Here is a 19,855-nt window from a genome sequence, read left to right on the forward strand (position 1 = left end):
CCCACTCTGCCGCCAGTTCCTAAGCTGTGAGCTGGCTTTTGCCTGAGAATGCCCATGGCATGTCCCAATGCCTGTGAGCCAGGGACATGGTAGAATCCAAGACTCTGCAATTCAGGCCACTGTTCACAAAACGGCAGAGTTTGGAAAGCAGGTTTAGAGAGATGGCTCCCAGGCTCTAATTCTCCCTGATCACCTGGCAGTTCAGCCCAGTGCTGCCCCAGGTTCTGCAAGAGCAACTCAAGCAAGCTCCCACCTCTGTGAGTCAGCAGAGTCACAGGTTAACTGCTTACCAATGAGTGGCAGCTGTTTTCCCAGAAGCTCCCTCTGCCCTGCAAATGCTGATAGAGAACTCAGCCAGTGGGTGAGCGGCCCAAGATCTTATAGGATATTTGGCCTGAACAGCATCGCCAAACTTCCCTGCAGGCACTGTGGTCTGAGCAGGCTTCACACTGCATCCACGTCTCCAGGGTGTCAAAAAACCAGGGTTCTCAGTCAAGTTCTGCAGCTGGCCTCACCCTGGTCTGGCCCCACCTCCAGTTAACATCAGCATTAGTGACCCAAGAAATACTTCCACACATTCTTGATATTAAGGGTCATTGTAAAAGGACAGAGGCTTATTCTAGCCTGTTGATGTCTGGCTTGGCTTCTCTTGGAGGAATAAGTATTCTAGAGTTCAGCTGAGACACCCCAAAGCATCCTCTAGAATGTCCAGCCCAAATGACCCCTGGACAAATGGAAACCACCCTGTCCACTAGCAAGGCTCTGACTCTACTTTGGGGAGAAGAGGCTGAACACAGATGGGGATGATTTCTAATCTGCTGTCCCCGCCCCCGCCCCCAGGCCTGTGATCTCCCCACCAGTCCAGCAGCAGGCAGACCCCACAGCACACCTTCATGGCCATCAGCTCCTGCATCAGCACAGCGTTCTCCAGGTCCAGCCTCTGGCTGTCCCCCCGGGGCTTGACGTCATAGCTGAGCGGATCGATGTGGATGCTCTCCAGCTCTAACATGGTCAGCTTGACCGCAGCCCTGTCATTCTTGAGCTGCTGGATATAATCCTTCAGCCTTTGCTCATCTTCTTTTGTGAACTCGGTGTCGCAGCTGCTGGCTGTGGAGCTCGTTGTGCTGAGAAGAAAAGAAAAATACCACATTTCCAAGCCATTATTAATAGATCTTTTCTCATCCCTCTCCCCCAAATTATCTAGATGGTAGTGGGAAAAAAAAAAAGTAATTTTACCCAGATGTGGTGGTGCACACCTGTAACTCCAACAACTAGGGAGGCTGAAGCTGGAAGATCACAATTTAAGGCTAGCCTGGAGAATTTAGACCCTGTCTTAAAAAGAAAAGGGACTGGGGATATAGCTCAGTGGTACAGTGCCCCTGGGTTCAATCTCCAGCACCACAAAGAATATATATTTTATGACACATAATACTGATACTACCTTTTAGCAAGAAATAGGTATGAAGAATAATAAAAATATTTATACTTTGAGGTAACATTGTAGACTCTAAAACTGAACTACAAGGATAATTCCACAGAAGCAAAAAGATACACATGTACAAAGCTGTTTGACATATAAAATCTGAAATAAGGTTTAGTGTATTATTATATATCAGAAGGGAGAGAAATGATGTGGACATTCTGGTGATAACCATGAGTATGGTAGAGATAATTTAAGTGAGGCAATAGAATGAAAACTACATGTAATAAAAATAGATGCATATGTGTAAGAGATAACATTAAGGGAACAAGAGATTGAAGAATATGATCTATATGGCATGATCTATAGCTATGTGTGTGCACACACACTCACAAGCACACGTATCCCAGAGTGGTAGCCGTCCCCTGGGGTGGAACGTGGAAGGAAGGGTGGTTTTGCATTGATTCCTCTAATGCTTATTGTACCCCAAGAAACAGGTGAGTGTAATATAGCAAGAACAATGCTCAAAGTGGGTGACTTAGTTCTCCACAGCACATTCTTAAGTGTCCAACAGAGGGTCTTGGGCCAATCCAGGTGGCCCTTGGCAGCTCAGGTTGCACAGCAACTGGGTAGGTGCACCCAGCTGAAGCTTGGGCCTATGTTGGCACAGGAGAGTTTCTGAGGGACAAAATCACCACGGAAGGGAAAGCGCCACAGGAAAACTGAGGCTCAAGAGGGTTCCGGCCTGTCCCAGCAGTGGCAAGCTGGCTCCATTAGCTCAGAATGAACCACTGCACCTAGGCCGTCCTGAGGTTTCTGAGCCCCGTTGGACCCACAGCAATTTCTCTACCCGCACTGGGCCTGCCTAAGCTTGGCTCACTCCTCTTGGAACTGGTTTTGGAAAAGATGGAAGATTGAATTCTCAACCAAACAGGGCAGGCTGGCATTATCATCACCATTATTACAGATTTAGAAACCAAAGCTCAGAGACATTAAGTGGCTGGCGGAGTCATGGGGCTGAAAGTGGTGCAACACTTGGCTGAGGATTCTTATTCCACAGCTTTGTCCTCTTCCCAAGATTCCTGCAGCTAGAAGCCAGGCAAGAAGCAGGGAGAGTCTCCACAGCCTGCCCTCCGGATCTTGCACTGGAAGGGGGCAATGGGCAGAGGAGTCCAAATCAGCAAGGGCAATTCCACTCTTGCACATGAAGGAGACAAAGCTGAGTGCAGTGGCCTGTGACATGGGAGGCTGAGGCAGGAGAATCCCTAAAGTCCAGAAGTTCAAGGCCTGCCTAGGCAAGACCCTGTCTCAAAACAGAGAAGGCTTCCAGGAAGGCGGAGGGTGAGAAGAGAAGGTGGGTTGGAGCCTTCATGGGTTCACATGAGGAAAAGACCACTTTATGGCTCGGGTGGCCTTTGAGTCAGAGAATAAGTTCCAGGACAGCTAACTCCCGAGTACCAAAGACCTTCAGTGTAGCCCCTCAGTCCATTTGTCCCATCATCACAGAAAAGAAGTCACTGGGAGATGAAGTGAGTGAGACCAACCTGACCATCTCACACCACCCCTCGGGCAGTGGGAGGTGAGGGAAATGTCTGTGGGGATGGGATACAGCGCCCCGGTACTTGCAAAAACATGTCTAGATGGTGCTATGAAGGCATATTTTAGATGTAATTAACATTTAAGTCATAAGACTGAGTAAAGAAGATTAGTCCCCATAATATCCTCATCCAATCAGGTGAAAGCCTTAAAAGACTGACACCCCCAAAGAAGGAAAGAAATCATGCCCCCACAGCCTCCAGACTCAGGACTCAACAAGGACTCTTTCTTGTATCTCCACCCTCACCTGAAGACTTCAGACTTGCCAGCCGATAATCAAATGAGTCGATTCCTTCAGATGGTCGTGTGTGTGTGTGTGTGTGTGTGTTTGGTGTGTGTGTAGAAACAGATAGCTACATATAGACAACTCTCGAGCACTCTACTAGATCTTCTGCCTATTGGTTCTCTGCCTTTGTAGAGCTCTAACACTGAAGTGCTACTTTTACTCCTGACCTGAGCGTCTTACACTTTGTAAGATTTCCACTTTCATCAAAGAAGGTAATTAACAGTACCTGCTCCGTAGAGATGTGGGAAGGATAAAATATCACAGAGGTGCTTAGACCAGTGCCCAGAGCAGGGTAAGCACACAACAAATGTAGCTGTCATTCATTTACTCAAGAAATACCAGAGTGCCTCCTGGGTCCTGGAAAAGTCCTTGCCTGAGCAGAACTCTTATTCCAACAGGGGAGCCAAGCAATTGTGTGACTGATGTACTGTGTGAATGACACAGTACCTCAGGCAGTGAGAAGCATAATGGAGCACAATGGAGAGAGACACATGGGGAGGGCAGAGTGGGGTGGGGTCATTGTCTAACAAGATCTGCAAGGCAATGTTATAACTGAAGGGACCAGAAGGAGGCAAGAAAAAGAGCTATGGGGATATGTAGAGGAACACTGCGCTAGCAAAGGACACAGCAAGTGCAAAAGCCCTGCGGCATTGAACTTGACTGGCAGGAATGAGATAGTGGCAAGCCAAGTCAGCCCAGGGAGGAAGAAGGAGAAGAGGTCAGAGAGGAGGCTGTGCACCGTTCCACATAGGATTTTATAAGGATTGCATCTTTTTCTCTAGAATTAGAATGCAAGTTATTGAAGTGGTGACAAAATCCACCTATTACATTTTAACAGGACCCCTCTGGCTGCTATGCTGAGGAGAGACACAGGGAGGACAGGGCAGAAAGAGGGAGAGCCCTTAGGAAGCTATTGCAATAGTCCTGGGGAGAGACCGTGGAAGCCTAGCAGGGTGTGAGCTGGGAATGCAGGGAAAGGATAAAAATAATCATTACTGATCACTATTTTGTTTTCTTCAGGTATCTTTTTAAAAAGGATGAGAAGGAAGAAGCCATCCTCCCACACCTTGGGTGCTGTTCCATAAAGAAATGATGCAGCTCAAAGAAGCAGGACTGAGCATACAGTACCCATAGTGCAGGGCCCTGGGGAGCTGGGCGGTACATTTGAGGGTACGAGCTGACACATGAGAGGAACTTCCTCAAAAGAGAAAACAAGGGTCCCTCGCTCAGCATCACAGGAAAGCCCTGTCTGCAAACAGCTCTGTGGTGGGTATGCAGAGCACAGGCGGGACTCAGGAGCTCACCTCTGGCTGTCAGCATTGCCATGGAGAGACAGACATTTTCCCCAGATGAATGAGCAGGAAAATTAAAGCAAACTCAGGTGTTGGCATTGTTCAGCAGGCGTTCCGTGGGGCTGAGCATGATGTTTGCAGACAAGGTGGGTTTAGAAAGCAAGGCACTGGGGAATAGCAGGGCTTCTCTTCTACTTAGTTGGAAGGAGGCTTCAGAAATGAACTCCTTCCCCATGAAGCTGGGACTCAGCCCCCCAAATCAACTTAAACCTCTAGCCTTTCCTTTCATTGAAAATTATCTTATAAAATTTCAAATGCATAGAAACACAGACAATAACCAATACCCACATGCCTGCCACTTACATGACACTTTGTTTTCTTCTACTACTGTTTTTAGAAACACAACTTTCATACTTGAAGCACCCTCAATAGACTTTCATTTGAAATAAAAATTGCAAAATTCAAATAGGACTGAGTCATAGTACTCTTCATTATTCTGCAGACCTTGAGTGATACTTCGTCAGATTTTCCACTTAGCAAGGTCAGTCTACCTCAAGAGGGATCCCTGGGCTGGCCACATTAGCGATGCCTGGGTTCTTGTCAGGATTACACATTCCCAAGCCTCATGCTTCAGATCCAGAGAGTCAGGGACTCCACTAGGTGGCCCAGCAATCTGTGTTTCAATAGAGATTCTGATGCAAGTTCAAGTTTGAGAACCACTTGTCTACCCCACAGGATAAACCAGCATCTTCTCAGTGACTGGACACCCTCACATTTTCTAGGTAGAGGCCACTATGCTCCCAGGTTGCTCGGGCGGATGCCGCTGGCTTCCAGCACATCTCTGAAATCAGTCTGTAGATTCTTCCTCTGGCCCTTCCTAACCTCACAGGCCTTAGTGAATTACACAAAATTTCTACACTGCAATAAATAGGAACACTACTGGTTCACACTTCCCCAGGCATGAAAAGGACCAGCTCATGCGGCCACAAAGCTCTTGTTCCAGGCAAGGAGCAGGGATGGGGCCACTTTCCAGATAGCTGGGCCAACAGTCACACAACACCCACCCCAGACCTAGGGATCCTCGAGGGGTCAGCCATTGCAGCCATCTAGAAAACCCCCATCTGAGAAGAAAAGTAGTTTCCACTTGAATTGACTGTTTGGGAGAGCTGGGTGTGGTGGACACCTGTAATCCCAGTGACTCGGGAGGCTGAGGCAGGAGGGTTGCAAGAGGTCAACAACCTCAGCAACATAGCAACATCCTAAGCAACCTAGTGAGACCCTATCTCCAAAGAAAAAATAAAAAGGGTCAGGGGATATGGCTTCATAGTTAAGTGTTCCTGGGTTCAATCCCCTGTACCCGCCCCTCCCTCAAAAAAACTATTTAGAAGAACAGCTGGAGCTGATCCCTGGTTGGGTAAGAAGGCTTTTTGCTATAAGCATAATTTTAAGAAAGGAACTTAAAAAAAAAAAAAAAAAGATCTCAGTTCACAGATCTGACCCTGTTGGAAGCTGACAGCCTTAAACTGCTCTTAAGCAAAGGAAAGTTGAATTTCAAGATAAGCACCGCAGCCCAGGGCCACTCCAGCCTCCCTCTTTCCTTTCCAGGACACCAACGGGGAAGAGATCAGGCGAGGTTAATTACAATCCTGCTTTATGCCCTTAATGTTCCACCACAGAATATGATTATGACAGTGGTGGAGGGAGGGGCAGCCACTGGCCTTTCCTCTGGCCTCCTGCAGACAGGCACTGCAGCCTCCCAAGGGCCTGCTGTCGGCTGCCGGGTAGGGGCTAAGTCATCCATTAACTCTCCCAGCTTGGAACGCAGGATGAGCTCAGCTGTCAAGGGGAAATAAATCACCTTCTGCAGGCTACATTATCCCTCCTCTCCAGGGTGGGAGGCTGGAGGTGTCTGTGAGCAGGATGGGGGAAGGCTGCAGATGAAGAAACCCCCAACCTCACTGATGGCACATGCTTGTGTTTTGCTCTGATTTTTTGAGGAGCCAGGCAGGTTACATGGGTGTCTTTTGGTGATGCTCTGCTGGAGGTCCTGTCGTGGTAGCTCATTCTGTATCTGATCATGTCGCATACCCACTGCACATGTAGCCGGCCTGCAGCTCAGTGGAAACATACAGCTGATCGGCTCAGGACCACCCACCCTGTGCCTACCCTGTCCACTGTGGGAAGTGCTGATCCAACTAGCTATCCATATCAAATATCATCTCATCTGTCCCTCTGTACCAGGTCCCATCTCTGTCCTCAAGATGACTCCCTATCTTAACCACTTAAGAATGCTTAACCACTGAGCTCATCAGATGAAAAATTCATTCTTATTTAGCTTGCCTAGGCAGAAAGCTAGAAGGATAGCCATTTTCTTTTGCCTCAAAAATCACAAAGTTTTCCTGGACTTTTTATCAGCATCTTACTTAGCATTGGTTGAGATCTAATTTCTACCAAGGAGCAGCTCATTTTTAGAAAGGAAGTGCTATGTACCTAGCCAACTGCATTGCTGAGCATGTGAAATTGATTTGGAGGAGGGTGTTGGTCTCAGTGACACTTGATACTTAAGCTACTCCTAGGTGGCCTCATTTATCCTAGTGGAAGAGCCCTGTCAACTGCCTTTATCTTTTAGTGTTGTGCCGAGGGTATCCCCAGCCCCCCCACCTTTTTGATAATAAAGGATTTTGCAGCAAAGGACTAAAAACACTAAAAAATTCCAGGCATCCTAGGCTAGGATGCTCTTGAATGACTATCAGAATTCTCTACAAGAAACTGAGGGTAAATGAGGGTAAAGTACTTAATAAATTGTCTTGCAAAATATGGGTATGAAAGAATATGCAGTCAGATAGTCTTCAGGAACTGCCTAGGTCCAGAAAGCTACTGCAAACTTAGTTGATGGTGGAAGCCAAAATAGGAAGCAGAGACGTTTAGGAGATAAATTCTGCGTATTCATTTTTTAAGGTGCCATTATAATGGCGTTGGAAACAAGGCATCTCTAAACAAATACTAACCCGTTCCTGATTTGGTCAAGGATAATAAACCAAGATAGACACCATACACACCTGACGCCATACACACCTGACGGCCAAATTGAGAACATGTATGCCACACCACACAGTGTTCGCAAAGGTGTGGAGGGAGAGGCCCTCTCATACGCTGGCTGTATAAGAATAACTGGATTATGTAGGGAGGGCTATTTGACATTGAAAACATTAATCATTTCTGAGTCCACTGATTCATCTTAGAACTGGTCCCACAGAAACTGCACAAGAGGGACAAGCATAAGGACAAGGACAGTGGCTGCAGCAATGTCTGCAATAGTGGAAAACTGGACACAAACATCCCACAAGAGGAACCTGTTGAAGTACACAATGGTATGTCATCCGATGGAAAACCATGCACTACTGAGGAGCATGATGCATATGCCAAAATGTCTGAGAATATAACACTTAGGGGGAAGCATGTTTCAAGACAGTGCACAATAGGATCCTTGTGAGGTTAAAAATTAGATGTTGTCATGTTTTTATGGACAGTATATTTTTTTAATATTTTGTTTTTTAGTTGTAGTCACAATAATATTGTAAGACACAATACCTTTATTTTATTTTTATGTGGTGCTGAGGATCGAACCCAGCACCCTGCACATGTCAAGTGAGTGCTCTACCACTGTGCCATAACCCCAGCCCTGGACAGTATATTTTTAACGATACCAGATTTGGTCCACAAGCTCTTCTGTTGAGATTCTCTCCTTTCCTTCAACACCCATGACACCTGTGGGAATGGCTATAACCTCACTCTGCTATGGCCACTGTTTTCCCCCATGTTTTTTTTTTTTTTTTTAAAATCACTGCCTTACAATTGTACACAGTGGTGGCATTCATTGGTATACATTCACGCATGCATACAATATAATTTGGCCATTATCATTTCATTTGGGGTTTCTCTTACTTGGTGCCCATGAAACCTGTCAGCCTCATATATAAATGAAGGTGTTGTGCTGGTTCTGTCCCCTGGAGAAGGCTGCTTGCAGTGAAGAGAACGTCAGTCATGTGCGGGGGCCACACAGGCTGGATGTGGAGGAGCCTGGTGCTGCTGCTGTTTGGGTGTATTGTAACCCTCTACCCGCTGCCTTCTGCTCAGCTATGCAGCTTGTACATAGAAGACCTGATCTCTTTCCAGGGAGATCCATTTCTGTTTAAGCTATTTGGGCACATTTCTGTCCTTGGCAACTCAGGGTCTTTCTTTCTTTCTTTTTTTTTTTTTTTAGAGAGAGAGAGAGAGAGANAGACAGGGAGGGGAGAGAGGAAGAGAGAGAGAGAGAATTTTTTATATTTATTTTTCAGTTTTCGGTGGGCACAACATCTTTATTTTATTTTTACGTGGTGCTGAGGATCGAATCCAGCGCTCCACGCATGCCAGGCAAGCACGTTACCACGTGAGCCACATCCCCAGCCCATCAGGGTCTTAACTAATAAAAAAAATGCAGTTAAGTATGTGGGCCTACACCCCAAACTGTCCTTTCCAGTGAGGGTCCTAGCATGGAGAACTTTTACTTTGTGTACTATGCATTTTATAATGTTGGGGTTTAATTATTTATTTTGATGATATGCCGACAGTTATTTTGAAATTGGGAAGTCTTAATAAAAGAAGCATAAAAAGTGTTTCATATCTCTACCATATTCTCAAAAAGTGACAAAGACATCTGAGCAGGAGAGTTGATCACCACCCAGTCATGTCAGGTAGAGATCTTAACCATCACTACTAAGTATTAATCTCTGGGGTTTTGGGTGGATGCCCTTGATACTTAGATGGGAAACTACTTCCTTTTCAGTAAAGGTGATGTTACAACAGTCAGATCTAGTCCCACTCAAATTCACTGAAGCTTACTGATGGGGGTGGCAGAGACCTATCCTAATTAGATGACTATTTGAAGCTATTCACCCTTTCATTTGACATAAATCTACTGTCCTCAACTGTTCTTTCTGTCCCAGTGCAACGTTACCTTAATCCAGACCAGATTAGAGGGAGAGGGCTGGCCTCTCTGGAGCCCTGTTACCTTCCATTATAATTAGGGGATCATGCCCCAGTAGGAATGCCCAGCCAGGCAATACCCCAGCTGCACGCAGATACACAGAGGCTCATATGAGGCCACAGTCACCCTTCGCACATAGCTCAGCCCGGCCCCCATCTGGTGCTGAGACCAGAGAGACTCGATTCCAGCCTCTGTGAGAACAGGCTTGCTTGGTTCTGTCTTGGCTGCTTATCCTTTTGTGGATTTAGGTCAGTGACAACACTCCCATATTATGAGCTGGGACTGCAATGCTTCATGCAAAGGTTGGCTTGATTGAGAACCCCCATTTCAACTTCCTAACAATTTAGCCCATTTGCCTCTTTGCTGTAATATGTTGATAAAATTGCCCAGGCAATCAACATTACCTAGTTACTCTGACCACGAAAACAATTATGTTTCTGATGAAGCAGTGGCTATATTAAAAAAAAAAAAAAAGAAAAGAAAAAAAGCAATAGCAAATAGCAATGTCCCTGGGCTTCTTCCAACAAAGCCAACTGAGTTTTATTCTCCATGCTGGTAAACTACCCCTTTGCTGCTCCTTCCTAAAAGGAGCCTCCCTCCTGTCCTCAGGTGCTGACTGTGTGTGTGCCAGAGGCCTGACACACAGCATCCTTTTCCTGAGACGGTGGGCAACAGTGCACGGACTCTCTGACTGGATGGTCTCTGCCAGCTGGTTACAGTGGGAGAAAAGGTGATTTACTGAGACACATAAAGCACTATAATAGAATACTTTTTTCTTTTTTTTCCATAACTTGACATGGGGAATGTCTAAGTCAGAAAGGCAAGAATTACAAATAAGATTGCTGGGATTACTGAACGTGTGAAAGGGAGCTGGTGGTTGGGAACTTCACCCTCCACCCGTGTTTAACGCAAAATATTCCAGTTGTGTCAGGTTCTGTGAATGCGGGGTGCCACGTGAATGTCCTGTGTGTGGTTCTCCTGTATCCTCTTCTCTGAGTTGCCCTGAGGTGAGCAGGAGAGGGAATTTTTAAGAACCGAGTGGAATCAGAGCTAAGGTGGAAGACCCAGTTGAGACTGGGTCATACTTTTGTGAGGTCATCTTTAAATATAGAGATTCTGTGTTCTGAATTTATATCAGCCTGTAGAAGTCTACCACCAAAAATTAAGTTTCTCTGAGAAAATGTTGTCAAAAATCAAGGCTCACCTATTCCATAAACCATTTCTTCTACCAAATACTTGAAATCGGGATCTCCATTAACAGATGGTGAGAGAACTGCACTTCTGACTCTGAAATGGTCTCTGATTCATATTAAAACAATAAAATTATATTAGGGGATGGGGAAATATGAGAAAACGCACAAGCCTCATAAGCTACCAAAACAGTGTACGTTCCTGTCAACCCAATTCACTAATTCAACAGAACAGCCTCACTGACAACATGAGGACTACATCTCTATCTAAACAAACATGGAAATTATAGATTATACACTCTGGAAAAGTCATTAAGAAGCATCTGCTTTCTATGTTTAAGCAGAAGAATATGTTTCCAGGAAAAAAAAAATATGATCTGTGTTTCACTGAATTAAGACAACTGTTGCTGGAGTTGAAAGGAAATAAGTCCCTTTGTGTTTATGGACACCTGGCCAAGTTTAGTATTGGGACTGTGGCCTCTTATGGGATGCAGGTCCAATACAGGTAAATGAGGCACTCGGCTGGGTCCTGCCAGTGGGAAAGAGATGCTTTCAGTTACTGAGAAAACACCAGCATTTCTCCTTGGGCTTTTAAGATTCCATCTACCCTTAAGTGATTCTGGTCATTTGGCATGCAAGGACACTGTCCAGGAGTGTTATGAGATCCAGTGTGGTGCAGGGGGAGGAACAGTAAGCTTGACATCAAAGTCCTGGATCTCCCTCTGGGCAGCCATGTGACCTTAGGCAAGTTGCTTACAGGGCTGTGGGCCAAGGTTTTCTCATCTGTAATGGAGTACCCTTGTCTTTCATGACTTGAAAATTCCATTAGAATCTCTGACAAAGTGCCTTTTAGACTGAGAACTAGTGTATGAAGGGAAGGAATTTAGGGCTTTGATGGCAAGAAATGATAAGATAACTGGAAAAGGTTTCATTCTGTATCCCCATCCCCCATCCAAAGGGATCAAAGAGCTTCAGCGAATTATATTTCGCGAGGTCTTCACGGCTCTCCTCATCTTTTTCAAGTACCCACTTTAGTTCTCTAGATTGAGATGGGGAACTTGACCTCAGGTTCATGATTAAGAGCTTGCTAAGCACGTGCCGGGAATGTGGCATCACCCTTAAGAGGCAAAAGAAAGGACAGGAGAGGCTCTTGCCTGAGAAGAGCTTACAAAGCACAGAGGCACAGGAGGGAAGGAGAGTGGAGTATGGAACTGGGAGAAGTGGGCTGGGCCTGGGGTTCCCAATGACTGTAGCAGGCGGGCCTTCGCCACTCCAGGTGCTAAGAAATCAAGAATTACAAGGAAATGAAGAACAGAGTAGTACAGGAAAAACAGCATCAGACAGAAATGTAGATTCATGTTCTATCTTTACCACATTCTGGAGCAAATCACCCTTTTTCTCTTGAATTCAATTTCCATGTGAGCCCAACAAGGCCACTTTCTAGCTCTCCATTTCTCCTTTTTTAAAATTTATTTTCTTTTTTTCTTTTTGCAGTGCTGGGGATCAAACCCTGGGCTTCACACAGGCCAGGAATGTGCTCTACCACTGACCCACGTGCCCAGCCCCTCCACCACTTGCTCTGTTCCTCGGACTCCTTGGATGGAGCTGGTCACAGCCTGAAGGGAATTCTGCCTTACCCAAGCCACACAGTCTCCAACTGTGTGTCAAGCCCAGTGAGGAAAAAAGAGGTCCCTCCGGGGACAGGGAGGCCACCCAGTACCTGGTGTGGCTGTTGGATGACAGGCTCTCCCAGGGCTGCACGCTGCAGCCGGCCACAGCGAAGGCTCCCCCGCAGCTGCCGTCCAGCTTCATGAGCAGGGCCTTGGCGGCGTTCTCGGCTGTCTTCCTGCAGTCATGGGCTCGTTTGAGCATCTGAGTGATGTTTTCATCCCCTGACTGGTCGCCTACATCACAGAGAAGCCAATGGATTAATCAAGGTTGGCCTGAAAGAGGGAGCAAGCCTGCATAAACACGTCTCAGTGACTCAGCAGAGGTGGCACAGTGGGGAGCAACTGGCAGTGGCCCTTCAGTGAGGAGAATTGCGTTCTGGGCCTGACTCTCCCCTTGTTTGGGAAGGAATTTCTCTGCTCTGGGCTCCACTATCCTCATGGACAAATGTGATCTCCAAGGTCAGTTTCCAGCTCTCACGTGCTCTGTTCATCCAGGCTCCTGGCTTCTCCTCCCACTCAGGCACAAGGCCACTGTGCATGGGATCTTTGTGAATGACAGCAGGGAGAAACGGAGGCGAAACTGCCATCTCTCTGTGTCAACAACTTCAGGTAAGAGACTGATGTAGGGCTGAGGTTGTGGCTTAGTGGTAGAACGCTTGCCTAGAATGTGCGAGGCATTGGGTTCTATCCTCAGCACCACATAAATAAATAAAATAAAGGTATTGTGTCCATCTACAACTAAAACAATATACATTTAAAAAAATGATTGATGTAGAGCAAAAGAGACCAAGCTAATGGTTCAAATGAGAACTTCAGATTTTCAGTGCTGATGCTACTACCCCTGACCTTCTCTGCTTGGTAACAAGAGGCCCACTCAAATGCCTCTAGGAGCCAGGAGTTGAGGCTGGAGCAGGAAATGGAGCCTGGTGGGCACCAGCACAGAGTCAGGCAGTGATGTCCCAATCTAGGATGTTCACATTTTCCTTGTTTTAAATACTATGCTGGAAAAAGGCAAAACTTTGGAGACATTAAAAAGATCAGTGGTTGGGGCTGGGGTTGTGGCTCAGTGGTAGAGCACTTGCCTCACATGCATGAGGCACTGGGTTGGATCCTCAGCACCACATTAAAAAAAAATAAATAAAATAAAGGTATTGTGTCCATCTACAAATAAAAATATATGCAAAAAAAAAAAAAAGATCAGTGGTGCCAAGGGTTAGGAGGGTGAAAGTGGGAAGGGAGGAAGGAATAGGTAGAAGCACAGTGAAATTACTCTTTCCAGTATTACAATGGTAGACACATTGCATTACACATTTGTCCAGACCCATAGAAGGTATACCCCCAAGGGTGAACCCTAATGTAAATTCCAGACTTTGAATGATAATGATGTGTCAACTTAGGGTCATCAAGTATGATGAATGCATGGCTCTGGTGGGAGCATTATCACTATAATGGCAGAGGCCTTCCATGTGCAGGTGCAAGGGCTAGGTGGGATCTCTCTGTACCTTCCTCTCAATTTTGCTGTGAAACTAAAACTGCCCTAAAAAATAAAGACTTAAAAAGAAAAAGAAATGCCAGCCAAAAAAGCCAATCGTTGGCTACCTATAGAGCACATTTTTCCAAATATTTTCAAATGAAATCATTAAATTTTGCATGCTGAACTGTACAGAATGATAAAAGTGGAACTGGGTGAAGTGGGCATGGGTGGCCGAGGTACACTCAGCTTCTTACCCTTTGAAGCCACTGCTGCCCAAAGAAACCCTTCCAGCATCCTAGGTCACAGTTCGAAAACCACTGATCTAAATCATCTAGAATGAACGTAATGAGTGCTTGTGAAGTCAAGAAGAAACAAAGAACACCATTGCAATAATTGATACTGTGGGTAAATGTCACAGACCAGCTCTTGCTTAGATGTCCTGGCGGGGCACAGTGACAGATCTGTGCCGTTGTCAGTGGGATGGAGTGAGATTTAATGGGGTGGGCTGCTAAATATAAAGTCACCCTTAGTGCTATGGAGTGTGGTGAAGAAGTGGGGTGCATCCCACATCTACGGCTCCCTGGACTTTCTTCCCACAACCTGCATGCCCTTTTTCTTTTCACAAAGATACTTTACAGACATCTCACCAGCTGATTGCTATTTGAATTCGGTTCTGAAGTAGGCATGAGATTAATGACAGGTGTGTCTTATAAATACATAAATGAGCCACCCAGTATTAGGTATATACAAGGCATTTTAAGATTGATTTTAAATCTTTTAAATGCAGGTTTATTGAAGCCATTTCAGCTCCATGTAACTGTACTCAGTAGGTAAAAGGTGTCTTTAAAGGACGGAACAGGTTAAAACACTGCTCTGACACAAGCTAGAATTAAGATGATTGATTTGTTTTCTCCTTAATTGATCATTTTTCTTAACACACACACACACACACACACACACACACACACACGACTGACAGCAGGACAAGATCAAGATCACTTTAGGATCTGTTTCATATGAGGAATAAAGTTTTATGATTCAACTAAAGGACCCTAAGAAATGAGGTTTCTAATGGAAATGTTGGCAGAGTTTCTACTTCTAGGCTGAGATTGGTAATATTAACAAAAGAAAGAAAGAAAGAAAAAATATTCGAGGGGAGGAGTCGAGGATGGCCATCCATACAAATGAAGGCCTGCTCCATTGTGGGATAACTTAGATATGAAGCAGGAAATTAATGCCCACTTGTTTCCCTTCCTCCAGATTTGATTCAGATTCCTGTGCATGTCACAATCAAAGGAGCAAAAATATGTTGAGTATTCACTGCAAAAGCTAGACTCCAGGCAGGCAAAGGAGCTGGCGAGGACAGTGGGGGCATTTAGAAGGTGCTTTGGTGGTGGCCTTCTTTGTAAGGGGGATCCTGAAAGGACAAGCCCTAATAGAAGCACACAGCCCTTGAAGAGCTGTGGGCCCCTGACCTCACAGCTCCAAGCCAGCCTGTGACAGATGGCCTGGGGCCATCTAGCCTGCTCCTATGCCTACTCATGACTCAAGAGTGACCTAGTCACTTTGGCTTCATGGACTTGCCAATGCCTTTCCAAAGAACTGTAAGCAAGGTCATGTCCAGGCCCCAGTTCTGCACAAAGGGGTGGGAGCCCTGCCCCTTGGTCTCTCTTCTCTATATCCATTGTGGTCCTCCTCACACCAGAGCAGGCCTCAGAGCCACCATCTGTGGTCAAGTCTAGCAAATTCTGTTGAGCCTAGGATGCCACACTTGCATGGTTTTTAATTACATTCGCCTTCTACAAATCAGGCCAAAAAGACACCTGAGTCCTGGGGTGGGGGCAAGAAGAGGTGGCAGGGAAGCAAGAGGGTGAGCACACACCTGCACTCCTACTCAGACTGGTGGAGTGCACATTCTGCAAAGCCGGTGACAGCAGGTTCGAAACTACTTCCTCTGCATTCATAAGACACCTGGAGAAAAGGTAGAGGAAACCCACGCTCCAAAACTACTAGAAGAAAGATTCTTAGGGATCAAGCACAGCCAATAAAAGCAGTAAGACAAGACAAAGGCCACAGCAGCAGAGGGACCCTCCACAAGTAGCATCACGGTGTGTCGGAGTGTTGGTCTCTTTAATCACTAGTGTGGGCCTCTGGCTCCATCTGGTCCTACTGTCAGCTCAGGAGAATATGTTTCCTAAGAGGGCTTGTTTGTTTTAACTTGTCTGTAATTCTGTTTCCACTCCAGTTCTTGCTGCATTCAACATAAACAATTTACCCACTCAGTCATGAGGAAAAACGAAAAACACACTTGACAAACGAGTTTGTGTTGCTGGGAGATGACTCAATGCCAGCAGATGAAAAGGGGGTGGACGAGCACAAGAGGCTGGGAGAGGAGACAGGGAAGAGGGCCGGTGGGACTCGTGATACTTACTGGGGGAGGAGCCCACGCCAGCTGCTCGGAACTGCCCCAGGATGAGGCTCTGCTCACTCTCAGCCAATGCCAGGAGGAGTTCATAGGCTTCTATGCACTGCTCACTGAAATGGAAGCACATGACGTCCTCAGCTCTCGTGGGGATTGGGGAGCACATTCAATGCCAGCTCCATTTTCAGGATCTGTCTCAGCCTCACCATCCTCATGAGTGAGAAGACCACTCAGATAGGTTCCCTGGACAAAGCCAGTGGCTTGCTCTTTATTGCTGCCCTATTCTAATTTTTCAACTAGCTTCTAGAAAAATATAAGAGAAGCAATTTGGTTGTCCTGTTGATGATCATCTAAGAGGGACATGTGATACACCTGAGGAAATCAGCCTCCAAGGGGGTCCCCCCATCCTGGTATACATACCCTGGTGCTGCTCCTTTCCATATTGGACCACTGTTGGTCTATATGACTTTAGAGAAGTAGAAGAAATGATGTCACTCCTAAGATTAGGTTCTTAAAAACACTGTGGGTTCCATCTTGGTTCCCCTCTCCTATTTCCTTTTTTTCTCTCAGATTATCCTCTCCAGAGGAGGCAGCTGCCATGTCTTGACCACTCTCAAGCAGTGTTCTGGAGAGGCCCTTGTAATAAGGAACTATGGCTTCCAGCTAAGAGCCAGGGAAGAACTGAGCCCTCCATGTGATAGCCACGCGGGAGCCTTCCCAGAAGCAAAACTGCAGCCCCAGTTAAGATTTCAGAAGATGCAGTGTAGGCTGACAGCCCACCCAGAACCTCCGTGGAGACCCTGGCCCAGAATGACCCAGCTAAGCCACTCCAGGATTCCTAACCCTCAAGACTGTGACATGATAATCAGTCATGTGACAATCAATAACTAATATAAACCCCCTGAGAAGATGATTTTGACACACACCTGCAGCTTATAACATCCACTAGCTACATGCAACTCTTTAAACATTTTTGAAGTTGAATGAAAAGATAAATTCAGTCCCTTCAGTGCAGTAGCCACTTTCCATATGCTCAATAGACACACGTGGCTCATGGTTACCATACCGTTCAGCACAGAGGGAGAACATACCTTTCCATTGAAACAGAAAGTTCTATTAGATGCTTGTAAAACTGCCTCACAAACACTCTCAGGCTTTCAGAAGCTCTCTCATAGAGTTGGAGTCTGGCTTTCTAGGGGAAGGAAAACCAGTCAAAGGACAGCCCCTGTCCCTTAGCCTGAGACACAGAGGGACCCACACGCAGACAGGAGGCCACGCATGTGCACAACACAGACAAGAGGCCCTCAGTAGCAAGATCTCCTCCTTAAGCAAATAACTAATTAGCTTCCCCAAGCAGAATAGAGTAAATGTTGCTTTAGTCAACATGTAGTTGAGAGGCCATCTGTTTTTAATTGTCTTGTCTTTCATGATTCTTTACTAACAAGTAAGAATAAGGGCCAAAACACTAGCTGGAGGTACTGGCAGTTCCTCCATGCAGGACAGTCCATATTTCAGGACAGAGGTGCTAGCTCTTTATCTATGAGGATGTGCTAATGGCAGGGAAGTCCCTTTTAACCAATGGCAGACTGCAGGCAGAGAACAACCTGTGCTGACTTGTTGCTGGAGGGATGGGTGTGGGGACGCATGCCTACAACCCCAGTGACTTGGGAGGCTGAAACAGGGGGATCACAAGTTCAAGGCTAGCCTCAGTTACTTAGCAAGATCCTCAGCAACAAAGTGAGATTTTGTCTCAAAATTTAAAAAGGGCTGGGGATGGAGCTTAGTGATGGAGTGTTCCTGGGTTCTACCCCAAGTACCCTAAAACAAAACAAAACAAAATTTAAAAACCCTATGACAATCTGAGGAAATAGAACACACTCAATTTGAAAAAATGTATAATATATGTGAATATGAAAAGACCAGGAAGAACAAGTCAATATGTAATACAAAAACTGATATTTTGAGTGACATTACTTGAATGAGTGATACCTAGGTTGCATGTAGAAACATACCTGCTTACTAATACCATATCCATTACCCTCACTGTCTCAATTGCTCAGAGGTGATAAATGATTTTCAACATATCATGCTAATATTTGCTGGTTCAACCCCTGAGTTAGTTACACCTTCTAAAAGCTGGGTTTCTACTTTTATACAGAAGGTTACTATGGATGCATCTCCAAATTAAGGTGGCCACAAAAATATCACATGTCTTCCCGCCTCCTGCTCCCCCACCTGTACTGCAAGGCCAGCCTGAGCGCCGTGGCGTTGGACTCGTACTTCCCCACCAGCATGCTCATCCTCTCTGCGTTGCTTTTGCACTCCTCCAGGGTTATGGTCAGAAGATCATTCTGGGATTTGAGGTGTTCAATTCGGCTACGAAACAAAGAAAAATCACTTTCACGCTGGGACTGTAATTAACTTGTCAACATTCTAGTTGTCTCATTTATATGCAGGCCAGAAATGAGTGTTAAGATTTGTTTTAGCAAATGTAATGGACACAGAATAATCAAGGAAATGACTCTACATAGAAGAACCACTAAATTCTGTATAGATCAAGAATAAAAAGCAAGCCCCTAGTTATTTCCCACACTGCTGTGCTCTTCACGTGCCAGGTACTGTATGAGACTCTGGGGATTTTAAGAAGGCAACAGATGTGTGACCTCAAGGACATCACCAGAGCAGCTGGTATGCTTCAGCATCACCCTACACAGGACGAATGAACTGCAGTCATGGTTACTATTTGCTGAGTCTTTGCTCAATCCTGATCCCAGGGGCCTGTTGGATTAAGTATTGTTATCCCCATTTCTTTGATGAGGAGATGAAGGCACAGAAAGCTTAGCACCCTACCCTGGGATTTGAACCAGTTAGTCTAGTTCCAGATCTCATGCTCTCAAGCACATATTACATAGCAGAAGCAAAAGATGAACTTGATGAGTGAACAAGAAACTGTGCTTGAGGGTCCCTAAGTAGGAAATGGGCCAGAACTGTGGATGGTGTACAAAGCTCCTTCCAGGTTGGAGGTCCAGCAACTCTTAACTTCAGGTAGGGTCAGCAGTGAGAGCCTGAAGTTTTCTTAGATTCAGAGCTCTAATGCAAGGCCGATGAGTTTGTGGTGATATCAGAAAACAAACAAAAAACACCGAATCTTCAGTTTCTCCATTTCCCGTCCTAGGACATGTATATTCTAGGTATGATGATTCATTTTCCATAAAAATGCCACATAATGCTCTTAGCACTAAGTCTTAAGGAGACATTGGGTTAGACACCCACAAAATGCACGTGACTCTTGCAGTGTTTAGGGATATGGAAACCACTGGCTTCCAGGATAAATCTTAGAACCACAGATCTGAGAGCAGAATATGGGGACACATGTCCACATAGGAGACTTCTGGTGAGCGCATAAGTAAGAGCTGTTGGGCTCTGGCAACTCCAAGGTCAATTCAAGGTAGGGTGTGACAAGAACAAACTCTTCT

The 19,855-nt window shown here is 45.7% G+C and overlaps 1 protein-coding gene across 6 annotated transcripts in view; it reads right to left on the reverse strand.

The window, feature by feature from the left end:
* Mcc (MCC regulator of WNT signaling pathway) overlaps positions 1 to 19,855 on the reverse strand; it is a 445,938-nt gene that overhangs the window by 32,048 nt on the left and 394,035 nt on the right. For all 6 annotated transcript variants that reach the window (XM_048791968.1, XM_048791967.1, XM_048791969.1 and 3 more), the window contains 4 exons: positions 18,615 to 18,755; positions 16,389 to 16,492; positions 12,534 to 12,717; positions 890 to 1,124 (listed from right to left, as the gene is read on the reverse strand). In XM_048791968.1, coding sequence (XP_048647925.1) covers positions 890 to 1,124; positions 12,534 to 12,717; positions 16,389 to 16,492; positions 18,615 to 18,755 — 664 coding nt within the window. The remainder of the gene's footprint in view (positions 1 to 889; positions 1,125 to 12,533; positions 12,718 to 16,388; positions 16,493 to 18,614; positions 18,756 to 19,855) is intronic.

The sequence above is a fragment of the Marmota marmota genome, unplaced genomic scaffold (genome assembly GCF_001458135.2).
Source record: "Marmota marmota marmota unplaced genomic scaffold, marMar, whole genome shotgun sequence".
NCBI lineage: Eukaryota > Metazoa > Chordata > Mammalia > Rodentia > Sciuridae > Marmota > Marmota marmota.